The 14,089-nt window shown below is 37.6% G+C and overlaps 1 protein-coding gene across 7 annotated transcripts; it reads right to left on the bottom strand.

Moving 5' to 3' along the window:
* Positions 1-1,530: 1,530 nt before the first annotated feature.
* Positions 1,531-13,310, bottom strand: LOC133720725 (uncharacterized). 7 transcript variants are annotated; one of them, XM_062147173.1, is made up of 13 exons: positions 13,127-13,308; positions 12,810-13,026; positions 10,940-10,987; positions 10,763-10,848; positions 9,444-9,491; positions 7,156-7,274; positions 6,963-7,042; positions 6,010-6,075; positions 3,479-3,526; positions 3,309-3,397; positions 2,547-2,603; positions 2,121-2,236; positions 1,531-2,011 (listed from the first exon to the last, which is right to left on the bottom strand). In XM_062147173.1, exons 2-13 carry the CDS (start codon positions 13,006-13,008, stop codon positions 1,837-1,839), a joined length of 1,131 nt encoding a protein of 376 aa, XP_062003157.1. In that variant the 5' UTR covers positions 13,009-13,026; positions 13,127-13,308; the 3' UTR covers positions 1,531-1,836. The 7 variants fall into 7 exon arrangements, with proteins under 7 accessions (XP_062003157.1, XP_062003156.1, XP_062003160.1 ...); XM_062147172.1 differs by having other exon boundaries at positions 6,010-6,081; positions 13,127-13,307; XM_062147176.1 differs by lacking the exon at positions 13,127-13,308 and adding an exon at positions 11,397-11,430 and having other exon boundaries at positions 6,010-6,081; positions 12,810-12,979.
* Positions 13,311-14,089: the final 779 nt, after the last annotated feature.

The following is a 14,089-nucleotide window of genomic DNA, read 5'->3' as shown; positions in this document are numbered from 1 at the left end:
GTCGGGGGAGCACTCTCTTGTTCGGGTTTAGCCCCAGTTTCCTTTGTTGTTTTGTTTGCTTCTTTTTTTCAACCCTTCTCATCTTCGTTCTCGCGGAGGTTTTGCCAGGTTAGGTGGCTTGTGGTGTGCTGGGGGTCGTTCTCACAAGGAAAGGGAGGAGCCGGTGTTGTCGCTGCTTGGTGGTGCGAGTATGGGTTCTGACCTTCTCTGGTCGTGGACGAGCTCAGGGATGAAGCGGCGACGATGGGTTGCTGGAGAGCTGGGGTCTCTGTCTCGGTCTGGCCTTCTCGGTTTGTGGAAGTGCAGCGGGTCTAAGGTGCTGAAGCGTGGTCCACGGTGGGAGGAGGCTGGTTTCGATCTGGGTTTGGGTGGATCTGGATTCGAATTGGGTTTGGGTTTGGACGGGAGTCTGCTGGTGTTGTTCCGTGTTGTTTCTGGGGCAGTTGGAGTGGCTCTGGGACACGGATGGCCGGCGGCAACTGGGGGCTGGGGGACGGTGGCTGAGATCACGATCTCAGGGTGGTGTTGAGACCGGCGTGGGCTCTGCTCCGTTCTGGATCTGGTTTCGGGCACCAATCTGGTTGAAGAAGGGCCTGCACAGTGTCGTGGTGATACGGCGGTGCAGGGTTGCTGCGCGGCGGAGTGGTGCTCCTTGGGGGTGGGCTGGTGCCGGCGGATGGCATTCGTTGCTTGCTTGGTGGGCTTCTGCTTTGGGCCTTTGGGAGAGATGCCTTTGGGAGAGATGGTGGATGGGCCGGTTTTGCTGGTTTTTAATTTCTGTTTGTTTTATTTCCAAGTGTTGGTGTTTGTTTTTTTCGTTTGTTATTGGTTTGGGTTGTTTTGTTGCTATGGTTTGGGTCTGGGCATGGGCCTGCTGGGCTCTAGACCTATTTTCTGGTTATTTATTTAATGTTTTTCTTTTAATTAGACGTGGCTTTATGCCGGCAATAAGTCCCTATCAAGTTGTGGTAGGGCGACGTGGGCTCTGTCCCGGACTGCACCTTTTGTGTGCCTGGTCTGCCCTAGTTAGGCTGCGAGTTCCTAAATGGTCGCAACCTCCTAGTGGCAGGATGAAACTTAGTGTCACCGAAATTATTTTTCGGTGGCAACATAGTGGGAAAGCTGATAGTAATAGTACATTTTGGCTCCGCGTGAGCAAAATCTTTCCGGTATGTCACCACCTTTGTAAAGCGAATAGAGTAGCCAATGATGCACTCTTCGCTAATTGGTGCTTGTTAGAATACATATTTTCTGTAGAGACTCTCGTTATGATCTCGAGCTGTTCTCTTTATGGTTATTGTGATTTGGGGTTTAGGTATCATGTCCCCCCATGTATTCTGAGGTTTCATTAATGATCAAGGCTTAGGGCAGCCGTACTGGCCCTATTTCAAAAAAAAAAAAAAAGTAGTTTATGTCTACGTAATTTCTGCTCCACTAATGAAACTGTCGTTTCCGCTTAAAAGAAAAAGGCAAAAACTGTTGCACGTCATATAACGAGATAAACTACTAAGCATACGCAGGACAAAAGAATCAACGTGAACAAAGAATTTCCACCAACATTCAGACCTCATTTGTCAATGCTTATATAATAGCCCTTCTATAGAAGGCCATTGATACATGAATCATTCAAAATACCCAGTAGTAAATAACCAAGACAATGAACCTGAATATACATCTGGGAGCTAAATTAATCACACGGGGGAGTGTTAATGATATGGTGCTTCGTACATGTATGAACATGCCTCCCGCGTCACCTCTCTCATCTGCAAGAAGCAACTAATTTCCTGTGCATCAGAACTCAGCACAGAGAGCCATGATACAGAAGAACCCGGTTCATTAATTTACAAACTGATGATTGCCCCCACTCTGTGTCTGTTTGGAAATCATTGCGGCATCCCTCACTTTCCTCCCTCGCTGCCCTCTAACTCCTTTGCTATCCTTATCTTTCACAGGTTGTAATTCTTGAGTAGTTTTTCTCCCAGTTCCAGATGAACTTATTGCAGGTTGAGTGCTACCATATGAGAAGATTCAACAATAGGGTTTAGTAACTATCTCCTGTGATTCAAATATGTATTAGATAATACAAGACCACATTCACAAACAAGTAGATAAGGAATTACTTGTATAGTTTCTCAAGAATCTTTTCCAAGTCTCTGCCATACTGATAAAGTTCAACAAATCTCTCATAGGCTAGCTCATCTACCTTTTTCCCATTTTTAAAGAAATGGAATATCGGCTGCAAAAGATGCACACAAATTGATTTCAATAATTTGCAATGAAAGACGGGGTAAAATATATTAACTCAGGCGTTGACAAACTCCTTGGGTCTTCTTTCACCTGGGCCAACTACAGCGGTTAGCTTTGCTAAACTATTAATTATGGTTTTTCAAGGAAACAACAGAATATATTAATCAGCATATGTTTAAAAAACACCCCAATTTTATATTGTATTCTGAAAACAAAGGTAAAACACATATGGGTATTTGGCAAGGGGAGCTAAGTATTGACATTACATCATTACAAAATAAAAGGATAAACTCATTTACCGCATTGACAATAGAGGAAATATTTAGACTTTTCAGTGTTGTTTCGTAGTCGTCTTCCTACATATAGAATAACATTGTTACGTCAGCTACTTTCAGGCATAACAAGAAAATTATGCTATAATTGTTTTATAAGATTTAAGATGAGAATTAATTATATGAACACGCAACTTAGACATAGCAAATGGAAATGAAATCTTAATCAGGTATACCAATAAGTTCATGTTTTACCCAGAACTGAACAAGAGCACATACAACAAGACAGGCATAGGAAAAACCATACACGTCTATCAAACAAATGAAGACTATGAACTGCAACTGCATATAAAAGCATGCGTCTCAGAGATTTATTTAAGCTCAATTATAAGCATCAAGCGGAATTTAAAACGATACAATATTTATTTGCATAGAGTTTAAGATGCAACTGCAAGGATCAATTCTCTGACTTTTCCTCCATGGTAAATTGATGTTTTTAGCATCTTCTTCGATTTCTATTTGTAAATTGTGTTCTCTCTTTTTTTTTTTAATTTGAAAGACACAATTTTATAAACAAATAAGATACATACACAGGAGAAAAGCAGCAGATTTTTGTAAAAGTATAGCGATCCCAAACTAGGCCCAAGACTTTTAACTAAATTTCAGAACCAACAACACTTGAGTTCTTTTTTACTTTACACTTGACATGGGATCTAATCCACCATAAAATTAAACGGTTCCAAGAAAAAATGATCCAACTTAACGGAAGACTAGAATATAACACCACACCTTAGGATCAAGGAGGAACTCGTAGATTGCTACATGTGGGAATCGCTCACTCAAATCCTCGTGAAGAAACTCATATACCATGGTACTGGCTGCAGAAGAAGAGTACACAAAGAATAAATCGAGAAAGAAGAAATAAACAGCTTGAATGATGAAAGTAAATTAGAACTTACTGAACTCAGAATAGGTAGCGAAGTACAAAACTGCTGGCACAGATTCATCTAGTCCAATCAATTTAAAAAAAAAAAAACATTAGAAAATGCATGAAGGTAAACAAGGTCATGAAGAAGAAAATTAAGGGATTCACAACGAGTGGGGTAGGACTGTAGGAAAGGGATTGGCATTTCCATCCCCAACCCGTCAAGTAGGAAGGTCCATGATACTTAATTTTGTACAATATTTTCTTTCTAGTTTAAGAATTGTCACCATAAAAGCATCAATATAGTGGAAATTTCTCCCATCTTCTTTAACAATTGATATACACAGCTAACATACCAAAAACTACCAAAGCACCACTATGAGGAACAGACAGACCCGGTTGGTGGCTGGATAAAGCACGAATGTCCAATCTCAGGTTTGGTCATTAGAGTTGTCTCAGACTGGATTAACTGTAATCCCGCCCACCAAAAAGTTATTACTGGTGAAAACAAGTTGTCTCATTCACAACTTTATGTGTTCCAACAAAATTTAATTAGTGTATGATTACAGTTTGATTACCGACCAACTCAAGCCCTCAACCCCAACTTACAACCTCTGGTGTTGACTGCTGGTCATCTTCATTCGCTGACAGCAGAGAGTATCTCACCTACAGGTTAGTGTTCTTGTCCCTAGTGATTTTCGTAGTTCATTGATATTTCTTTATAAGATTACCTTCAAGTCAAAATTGATGTAAATGAAAACACAAACACAGCAACTAAGTGTGGAACTGACACTTAGAACTAGGTAAGGCTACTCCAAACACCATTGGAGCCTAGATTTCTAAGAGAAATCAGAAAAAGCCTTAAAGTATTTTAAAATGGGAATACTTTGAATAACGCTTCAGAACTGAATTCATACAGGTCTGGGCTAAACCCCCTCTTAAAATACTACCAGACATTCCCTAGACTTTTCTAGACATTCCCTGCACATTCCCTCTTAAAGATTCCTAATTTCCAGATTACATTAAATGCTAAGACGGCTGTCAGACAACTATCCACTCTCTAAACGACATTTAATAAAGACATTAAAGCAAACAGACAACTACCAAGAACTACATTGCGTCAAAAATGCATTACACGACAGTCTTTTCCAAAACGATTTTTGTTTTTCTTTCTTTTTCGGTTAAATTATAGATCCATACGAGTTATACAAGTAACTGTCAATCTACAGAAACCAGTTATATCATCTAAAACGCAGCGTTGAGAACTAGTCATTTTTTGCTTGGCCAAACAGTCAGCAATCATGCAGCCAGTCCAACCAGTAAGGAAATGTTTGCAGCTAGCAGTTACAGGACCCAAAGGATGATGATAGTTAACTCCGTCATTGATAAAATTGATTAAAATGGCGGAAGATTCAATGCTAATCTGATCAACCCAGTCAGCAGCCATCTTGAGCCCAAGCGTCCAGGTTTCAGCATCTGACACTTGCCCAGTTCCCAGATTTGACATGAAGCGCTTCAGCCAAGCTCAACTACTACCATACAAAACACCACCAGCATCATTAGTACCAGTTGATTGAATTCTAGCTCCATCAATATTGATCTTAATCCATCCAGGAGATTTTACCCAAGTGAAGAATCAAGTCTAGTGTTTTATTTTTATTTTTTTGCGCAACTTCAGCCTTATGCCACTCAAAAACAGCTACCATGATTGTATTCAGAAGATTGTGAAGTAACATAAATCCAATACCAAAAATGGAATTAATACTCCACTTCCAGTCTTTATTCATAACTGAAAGGCATTCCTAAATGAAAACTTCCTAAAGGAGCGAGACCCCAGCCAGATAGATTTATCAAGACCACTGCGGTAAGACCAGCACATGTACACAGAACCAAAGGCTTACGCAAATCCTAACCCTCATGAAAGAAATCACAGGCTTATGCAAGCCAACGTTTTACGAAGAAGACAAATTGACCCATGGAAACTACGGCTAGGACAGCTATACAAGAATGGGGCAAAGTCATTCTACCTGCAACAAATAAGGTAATGCTCTTCCAAGAGTCAATTATCTCTATTGTTGATCTCGAGTCATTTTTATCTCCATCTTCTATCACCTCACTTGATATCATGAAAATTCACAGAAGAGTAGTAATTCTACTTACTTTCTCTCTTAATGTAAACAATTAATCTAGTAGAACTATTGTAAAGCAAAAACGAAATAGCATTATTTGACCAATCCAACATCATAATAGCATGCACATTCTATACTACCAAAATAAAAACTAGTCCCCGTTACATCAAAGACAAGCACAGCCTTGTATTGAAGTTATTCCCTCCAAAACCCTCTACGCTAGTCTAAGACACGCGATAAATACACCACCACAGACCATGTTAATAACACCACAGGGATCAAAATGAATACTAAAATTTGAAAGTTAAAACAGTAAATTCCTGTAAACTTTTGAACATACATGTATAATATATTTTTCATTTGTAAATGAGGGGGTGGGGGTTGACCTGGCAAGGAACAGATTGGTGGAGAAAAGCATGCCTAAAGCGAATATTACCTTGAATTCTGTTAACAGCCAAATTATATTCCTCCTTTGATAGAATGAGCTCACAGCTTGCAAAACCTGAAACTATATATATAAAATATAAACAAATTTTTTTTTTTGGAAAGGAAATATAAACAAATTTAGGAACACTGAAGTCAGTGGTAACAACAAAAACAAATTCATAGAAGAAAGTTGCAATAACTTGATCAATTTGGACCAAGGCATCCAAATTCTCTCCTTTTTCTTTTCAATCCTGCATTTTTCTATTATGATTGCTACCATTCATTATCTAAATTCAGAGAAAGTTACAATAATTGGATCAATTTGGACCAAGGCATTCAATTTCTCTACCTTTTCTTTTCCATCCTGCATTTTACTATTATGATTGCTACCATTCATTATCTAAATTCAGAGATCTACTACAGCAAAACAGAGAATCCAGAGGTCACTTAGTCATCCAAATGTATTAACAAATGAATGGTTTTTGCTACAGTTATATTCTCATCACGATCGGTCTTTTGTTTGATATGGTTGGATGACTAGACGATTTCTTCATTGATTATTTTCTACAGAGGTGATCTCTAAATGACATTTAGAAAATAACAGGGAACAATGGAAAAGATGAATGCAAATTAGATGGCTTGTCCAAATTTATTTTGACGATATTTTTGTCCAAGAGAAAAAGGATACCTGAGAATGAGAAGAGGCACCAGTGTTGCAGAAATGAAGGTTAGGAAGTAGAAGCAATTGCCAGTGGTGAGGTAGGAATTTGAAATTGGGGTTAGAGTTTGGATGGAATTATATGATGATCAAATAAATAAACTCATTTTCTTGTGTTGCGGTTGCCAAATCTCAACCAGGCATCTTCACCACCAACAATTGCTTCTACTTCCAAACCCTTCTCCACTTCCTTTTATGCACTGGCTCCTCTTCCCACCCTCCAACAACTATATTACTATTTTCACCTTTTTTAGGACGTTCTACATCACTTCCTTCAGTAGTTCTCTTGTTCTCCCTGCTAGATGAACTCTTTGTAGGTTGAAAGCTAGAAGATGAGAAAAGTCAACAATATAATGTAATTCCCTATATCGTACAGAAACACCAAAAAAAAAAAAATTAAATTAAAAGAAAAAAGCAAAAAAAGATATTGAGAAATACTTATAGAGTTGTTCAACAATCCTTTTCAAGCATTCGACATAAGCCTCAGCATCCGTTCTGAGCCTCTTAAGACCTACCTTATTTACCTTTTTTCCATTCTTAAAAAAATGGAAGCTTGGCTGCAAAAGATGAACATATTAGCAAAGGTTAAAATATAATCACTTGGCTTGAAATAAATGCTTAACACACTTTTCCCCAGGCCAAGTATAGCTTGATTTAGCTTTCTAAACTCTCATTTCTTTTCTTTTTTTTGCCCTGAAGAGAAACAATTTTTATCCATTACAAAGAGTGATACCACTTTTATCCAACAAAAAAGTGATTCAATCAAAGTGGACAAGTCCACAACAAGGAAAAAGGAAGAAGAACTATAGCTTTTCTAACGATTACTTATGATAAGATAAGACTTAAAGAGAGCTGACGCCACTACCCATATGTTGTTCTGCACTCCTTACTATTTCCTTTTCTTCCGAATAAATTTATAGCTTCAATCACCAACATTGGCCTCACTCATTAAATGTTCAGCTACAAGCCTAAAACTTGTAAAAGGGCCTACAATAGTTCCAAACTATTCTATAAACAACTAGTAAAAAACTTATCCAGATAACAAGGACTCGCAATACTCATTTTAAGTTTAAAAGAAACTGTTGATTAATAACCATCCAACGTTCATATATTGGCCGAACATAAAAAGAAAAATATAGGTAATAAGAGCTAGAGAAGAAAATCACGATGTCTATATCATTGATAGAGAAGATAATCATCTATCTTTTTAGAAAAGACGAATTGGCGATTAGAGATTCACTGTTCTTCTATTACTTCAATAATGAACATCTCTTCTCTTCTTCTTCTTAATTGTTAAGTTTTAGATTTGAATTTGATTCTTTTAACCTTTCAAATCCCAGCTAGCATTTTCTTAATTTAGTTTTTGTTTGCTCATCGTTGCTACAATGATTAGGAAGGAAGTAGTTGTGGGTTCCTGTGGGGTGAAGGACTTTTTTGAGTACTTGAGAGTATGGTGGGATTCTGTTTAAGCTGGAATTGAGTTCTGCAATTATGAGGATGAGTGATTAGTTTGTTCTCAGAAATAAGCAGACTTATGGAATAAACGCAAATACATTGATTGAAGGCTCCAGGCTGGTAGAGAAAGATTGGAGGTCTCTCAAATTCAATTCACTGACGATACAATTTCTTTCCTGTCAGGTTGCAAGGAGGGTAGTTCAATTTATTAGAGCTGCTCAATCTTTTTGCTCTATTTCAGGTTCGAAAATTAGAAAAGAAAATGGATTAATGCGGCTGCAGACAAAGTTGTTAGACTAGCGGAGTCTTGGGTTACAACATAGGTAGATTAATAGTTCTGGGAAGTTCTGCTGCAAATCTTAAAGTAACTTCTTGTCCAATAAAGGAAATCTCCCTTATTTCAATCATGCTCCTCAAATTTGGAGATCGTCAGTTCCTCCCTAAGTGAGATATTTGATCTGGTTGGAAGGGTGAATACTTGTGATCCTTGTTCAAAGAAGATAACCTTCACTTGTTTTTTGTCCCATTGTGCATCTTATGTAAATTGGGGTGGAAAGTGCGGATTATGTGTTTCTACATTGCTCTTATTCCCTAAATTTGTTCAGGAGCTTTTTAGGGAGGTCATAGCTTGTAGGGTAGTTCCTAAGGACTCTTTTCAGCCTTTGCGTTTTATGGACAAGAATGCAACAGAAGAATTTTGACTCTTATGATGAGCTGGGGATGGAAAAGGAATAGTTGGGTTACTTGACCATGGATCAATAACAACATTTGATCACTAGAATTTGTTTCAAGCTAAACAGGATTAAAAGAATTAGAAAGATACGGAAAATAAATGAAAAAGTTTTGCTGTAAGATTGCTTACTAGATAGCACTGCACCCTCTCACTAAACATTTCTACATCATTAGACTCATCATGACTGAACTCCATAAAGAAATCCCTATAAAGACTCATCATAAGTTCATAACTGAACTCTATAATTGCTTACTGATATCGTTAAAAGAAAAGAAGTTGCTGCAATTGATAATTGGGCACGCGGATGAGGACAGAAGCAGTCTTGGCAATTTGTATAGAAAAATAAAAAAATAAAAACAGGAAAGAGAAAAAAAAAAAATTCAGAACTACTTTTGGAAAGTGACAATAACAGCCCCCTCTGCTAAAAAGTACAACCAAATTTTTCAAGTGCACTCCGAAAACAAAAGATAGTAATCAGATCAGTAGAGCTAAGTATGAAATCTGCATCCAGAGAAAATAAAAGGTTCGTATCATTTACCGTATAGGAAATACCAAGAGATTTCAGTGTGCTTTTATAGTTGTCGGCCTGCACGGAGAGTAAACAAAAGGTCAACTCATTTTTAGGCATAACCAGAAATAAGATCATAATGGTTCTATTAGCAGGCACATGTGATATCATATATCAAAGAAAGTATAATGACAAAAAATTATTAGATGAACAAGCAATTAAGGAATACTTTAATGCAAATGCAGGTTACTTGACCATGGATCAATAACAACATTTGACGACTGGAATTTGCTGTAAGCTCAACAGAATTAAGGGAATTAGAAAGATACGTAAAAATAATATATATGAAGGATTTTTGCTGTAAGATTGCTTACGAGATAGCACTGCACATTCGAACTAAACCATTTTACGTCATTAAACTCATCATAACTGAACTCTATAAAGAAATCTTTTAACTCTCATGGAAGGCTAAACTCTATTCACCAAAATATTTCTTTTATCCTCACAAGATTAACCACAATTTTGCTTTGTTAGAATTCTTAACAAAGATTCCCATGTGTCATGATACAAGATGCAATTGTCATAATGCAACTGTGACTGCAGCAATTCCTCTATGATCGAATCAACTTTCACAACTTATTCTTCTCTTTTTCCAAACTTATGCATTGCTACTTTGTCTATCATGATATCCAAATTTCAGGTTCCGTTATTCTTCAATCATCCATCTCCAAGCCCAAAGCAGTGTAAAGTTTGGTTTTAATATTTGCAAGGGACAGAGCAATATTAAATATTGATTTTATAAAGATGAAATTTATTATCATTACCCATCATCACCTTCAGTAACCTCAGATGGCGGGCACTAAACACAATACACCTGTGGTGTAAAGAACTTCACATTTTATTGTGTTAATAACTTCTGCGCTACCCACTTTTCCGTTGAAAGAAGCTTTCAAGTTCCCTTATACCCCTACCTATCACTAGGTTCAAGATGGTATAAATTCCGTATAAATAGTTCATAGACAAATTATTGGATGAAACTATTTCCCCATCATCTACCTTCATAATTATAATCAAACAGCCTAACATTCTTTCTGCAAAGAGGGAGGGGAAAAAAAAAAACAGTGCAACTACATTGCCACATAGGAAGTGAAAATTCCAAAACCATTATCCCCAAGATACCATTTCAAATATTGAATAAATAAAGCACTGTATTAATCTTAATACCTGTAACTCGAATCATGAAAAAAAAAATAAAAAAATTGATAACACCTTACTCTTAAGAAGAGATTCAAGAGTTTGCTATAAAACTAAAATTGTTCCCAAGAGAAGAGTAGATTACAGCGACACACCTTAGCATCAAGAACGAATTCAGATATTGCTACATTTGGGAATCGGTGATTCATGTTCCTAAGGTGTCTAGCTACATAAAAACACACTGCAAAAGAAAGTACACCAAAAATAAGTTAGAACAGACACAGCTTATTGCAAACGGCTTGACTGATGAAAGTAAATTCATCGCAACTTACAGGGCTCAGAGTATGTAGTGACGCAGAAAATTGCTGGCAACAATTGATCTATACCAATGAATTAAAAAAAAATTAAGAGCTGCAAGAAATTAAATAATGATAACAGAGTAAAATAGAGCATAAAAAGTACAAGTGAATTTAGGGATGCAGGGTCCTGCTAATTTATTTTTTGAATTTTGTCCCTAAACCAGTTATCACCAGAGGATGGTAGTTCTCCGATCATATTGTAGCAATTGATATAACCCAAAGTGCAGATACCACATTGGTATAGGATTGTGGGCTGACCAAACCAAGAAATTGGACAGTCTCACATTTGGTCATTAAAGTGGGTTCTCATACTGGATTAAACATAACCCAGCCCACCTAGGGCATGTTTGTTTCATGAGACTACCATGCCTCACCTTAATTTCTATAAGAGTCCTGGACTTCTCTAGCCTGGCTTATGCTAAACTAATACCTGATCCATGTTTGGTGCTCCGTAGGACTAAGGACTACAACAGAAGAACGAACTGTTAATAAGAAAGAACAACACAGGAAAGAACACCAGGAGAATGATTGGTGGAGTAGAAAAAGAACAAAGAACCAACTGATCGATTAAGGATTAACCAAGCCTTGATGAACTATCCAAAAAACATAGAGACAAATCTCAACTTATCTGAAATTTTTGAAAACAAAACATATGGACACTAGTTTGGCATGGCAACCAATCCCCCAATCTCTCTCTGCTCTCCCAGCCTTTATCGCGTAACATTACAACCAATTTGAACAATTTGCCAAACATCAGACCAAATCTCAAATACCAAAAGCAAAAATCAAAATCAAACTCAAATTCATAAATGTCTTCTTTGTTGCTTCAATGGTTCTGTACTCCGACTCAGGCATTACTCAATAGACCTTGATGCACTCAATTTGGGTCAGACCTTGATGCTGCGACTCAGGCATTACTCAATAGACCTTGATGCACTCAATTTGGGTCAGACCTTGATGCTGCGACTCAGGCATTACTCAATAGAGGTGCAAGGCTTAAAGAAGTACCGAAACAACAACAATATGCACCGCTTCCAATTGAAAAAACAAATTTTAGTCAGGGAGACATACTCTCAATATGAGAAGTCTTTCTCATCCAGCATCAATGACAAGGCCAAAACCAAGATTGGTTACAAAACCTTTACTAATTCCCACAAGGCCAAAACCAAAATTCCACCTGCTACCATGCACAATAAGTTTAAGGCAACCAGTGTGGAGGAAGGGCCAATCTAAATGAACCAATGTGTCTGTGATGAAACCATGTTAGCTTCAAGCCAATCCTAGCATATTTATTGATAGCAGATGGAGGCAAATTAGGAGTTTCAAACTAGCCTCAAAGAGAGTGATACATTTCAACTTGTAAACCAAAACAAAAAGCAGCAGACCAATGAATAGCTTGAACACTACAAGTATTGGAGCCTAAATCAATCCACTTGGGTTGAGGGAAAAGACTAGAGAAAGCAGGTATTGTAGCCAGCCAATAGCAGCCCATAACCTGAGAGTAATCGTACAACCTTTTTAATAGGTGATCAAAAGTTTTAATCATGTAACCACCAATCATATATATATATATATATATAATTAAACAGATTAATTATGGGCTTTAGCATCATCAGTACAACAAGAGGCAGAAACTTTAGTCATACAGAGCAAAGAAACGAGGATCTGTATAGTAAATTTACTAGTTTGTGGCTGGACTTTATCATCTTACTAAATATCATGGAAATAAAAATATCTCATCAAACCAAAAATTTAATGTTAAGCCAAGCGCAGCCATCTAACTCTAATCTAATTCAGATAAAAATAAATATAAAAAAAACCTAAGAGAGACTATGTGTATTACCTTGAACTCTTTTAACTTCCAAATCATAATCTTCCTTTATCGCGAAGGCTTTAACGAGTAGGTTTGGGGATGGTGATGAGTGGAGAAGGCGGTGTTGAATAAAATGATAATGATGGCTTGGGGCGGCAAAGAAATTGGACGTCGAAAGCTTACGATGGTGATGAATAAGAGCAACAAACAAACCCCTGGAATTCATCATCTCTTGTTTCGTCGGCCTCTGAAAAATGTTTTACGATTCAAAGCATCAGATGTCTGTTTCCTATAACATTGGGCCTCTTGGGCTACTAGCACAAGGTTGATAATAGTTGGGCTCTTACCGTAGGTGGGGAGTATGTGGGGAGTATCTGAATCTTGGTCTATTTGCTCTCTGGCTTGATGGGTTGCTTGCTTTCTTCTGATGGTGAGCTTTTCTGGGTTGGTTTTTGATGGGTCTATATTTGTTTCCAGGGAAAATGTGAAGGGTAATCTTGTGCTTGCGTAATGAGGAAATTAGAGAAAACTAAAAAGAGTCTTTTTTGGGTGAAATGGAAATCTGAATTTGGAGTAAGGCCCCCAGAAAAAGCGCCCGTCTTTGATCCCAAAAAAAAAAAAGCTTGGTCAATCTTGGTCAAACCAGGAAATGTTTGTCATACCTTGGTCAATTCCTGGTCAAACAGGAAAAGTTGGTCGGACAATTTATTAATCGTCAAGATTTTAAATATTTGTTCAAAAGATTATTAACGATCGAAATGTTGGAATTTAAGACTCTAGCTGTTACGTCCCGGATCGCAAGTTACCGGTTTACTAGTCTTTCGAACAGTAAACGAGATATATTTTTACTTTCGACTCCGTTTCGACCTTTTAGGGGTTCTAAAAGTTTACTTTTTGGATCATTCATCATTTAGAAAATTTTCTTCATGAACGTTGTAGAAGATGTTAAACTGAGTCCGTAGACATGTGGTTCGCTTAAATCGGAGTTCGTATGCAAAAGTTATGGCCAAAATACTAAGTTACTGTTCATTGTAACTTTTTGTATATAGGGAAAGTTACTGGGGTAAGTTTCTATTTCAGAAACTTATCCGTTGGTTTCTCTCTCCCCGACCCCTTCACCTTCTTCCGGCCATATCTCCTCCGTCCGGTGACGGATTTTGATGCAATTGGTATTGTTGGAAAGCTCTCTTCCTCCTCTTCAATTCTATGATGGTTTGGTGATTTATTTTGGACTGTGGAAGGTGCAGCAAGGAGAAGAAAAGGACTGCAGCGCCTTTCTTCGAGTTTTCTGATTTTCCGGCGATTCCTCG

Source organism: Rosa rugosa, chromosome 7, assembly GCF_958449725.1.
Source record: "Rosa rugosa chromosome 7, drRosRugo1.1, whole genome shotgun sequence".
Classification (NCBI taxonomy): domain Eukaryota; kingdom Viridiplantae; phylum Streptophyta; class Magnoliopsida; order Rosales; family Rosaceae; genus Rosa; species Rosa rugosa.
The sequence above is the reverse complement of the archived record's forward strand: the minus strand, read 5'-3'. Positions and strand labels throughout refer to the sequence as shown.

Bases quoted from the DNA above. Each gene is read 5' to 3' on its own strand.
- LOC133720725 (XM_062147172.1), bottom strand. From the start codon at position 13,008: ATGATGAATTCCAGGGGTTTGTTTGTTGCTCTTATTCATCACCATCGT. The intron at 10,988-12,809 runs GTAATACACATA...TCATTGGTATAG, and splicing joins GGAAGTTAAAAGAGTTCAAG to ATCAATTGTTGCCAGCAATT. The intron at 7,275-9,443 runs GTAAATGATACG...CATCTTTTGCAG, and splicing joins CTCTTGGTATTTCCTATACG to CCAAGCTTCCATTTTTTTAA.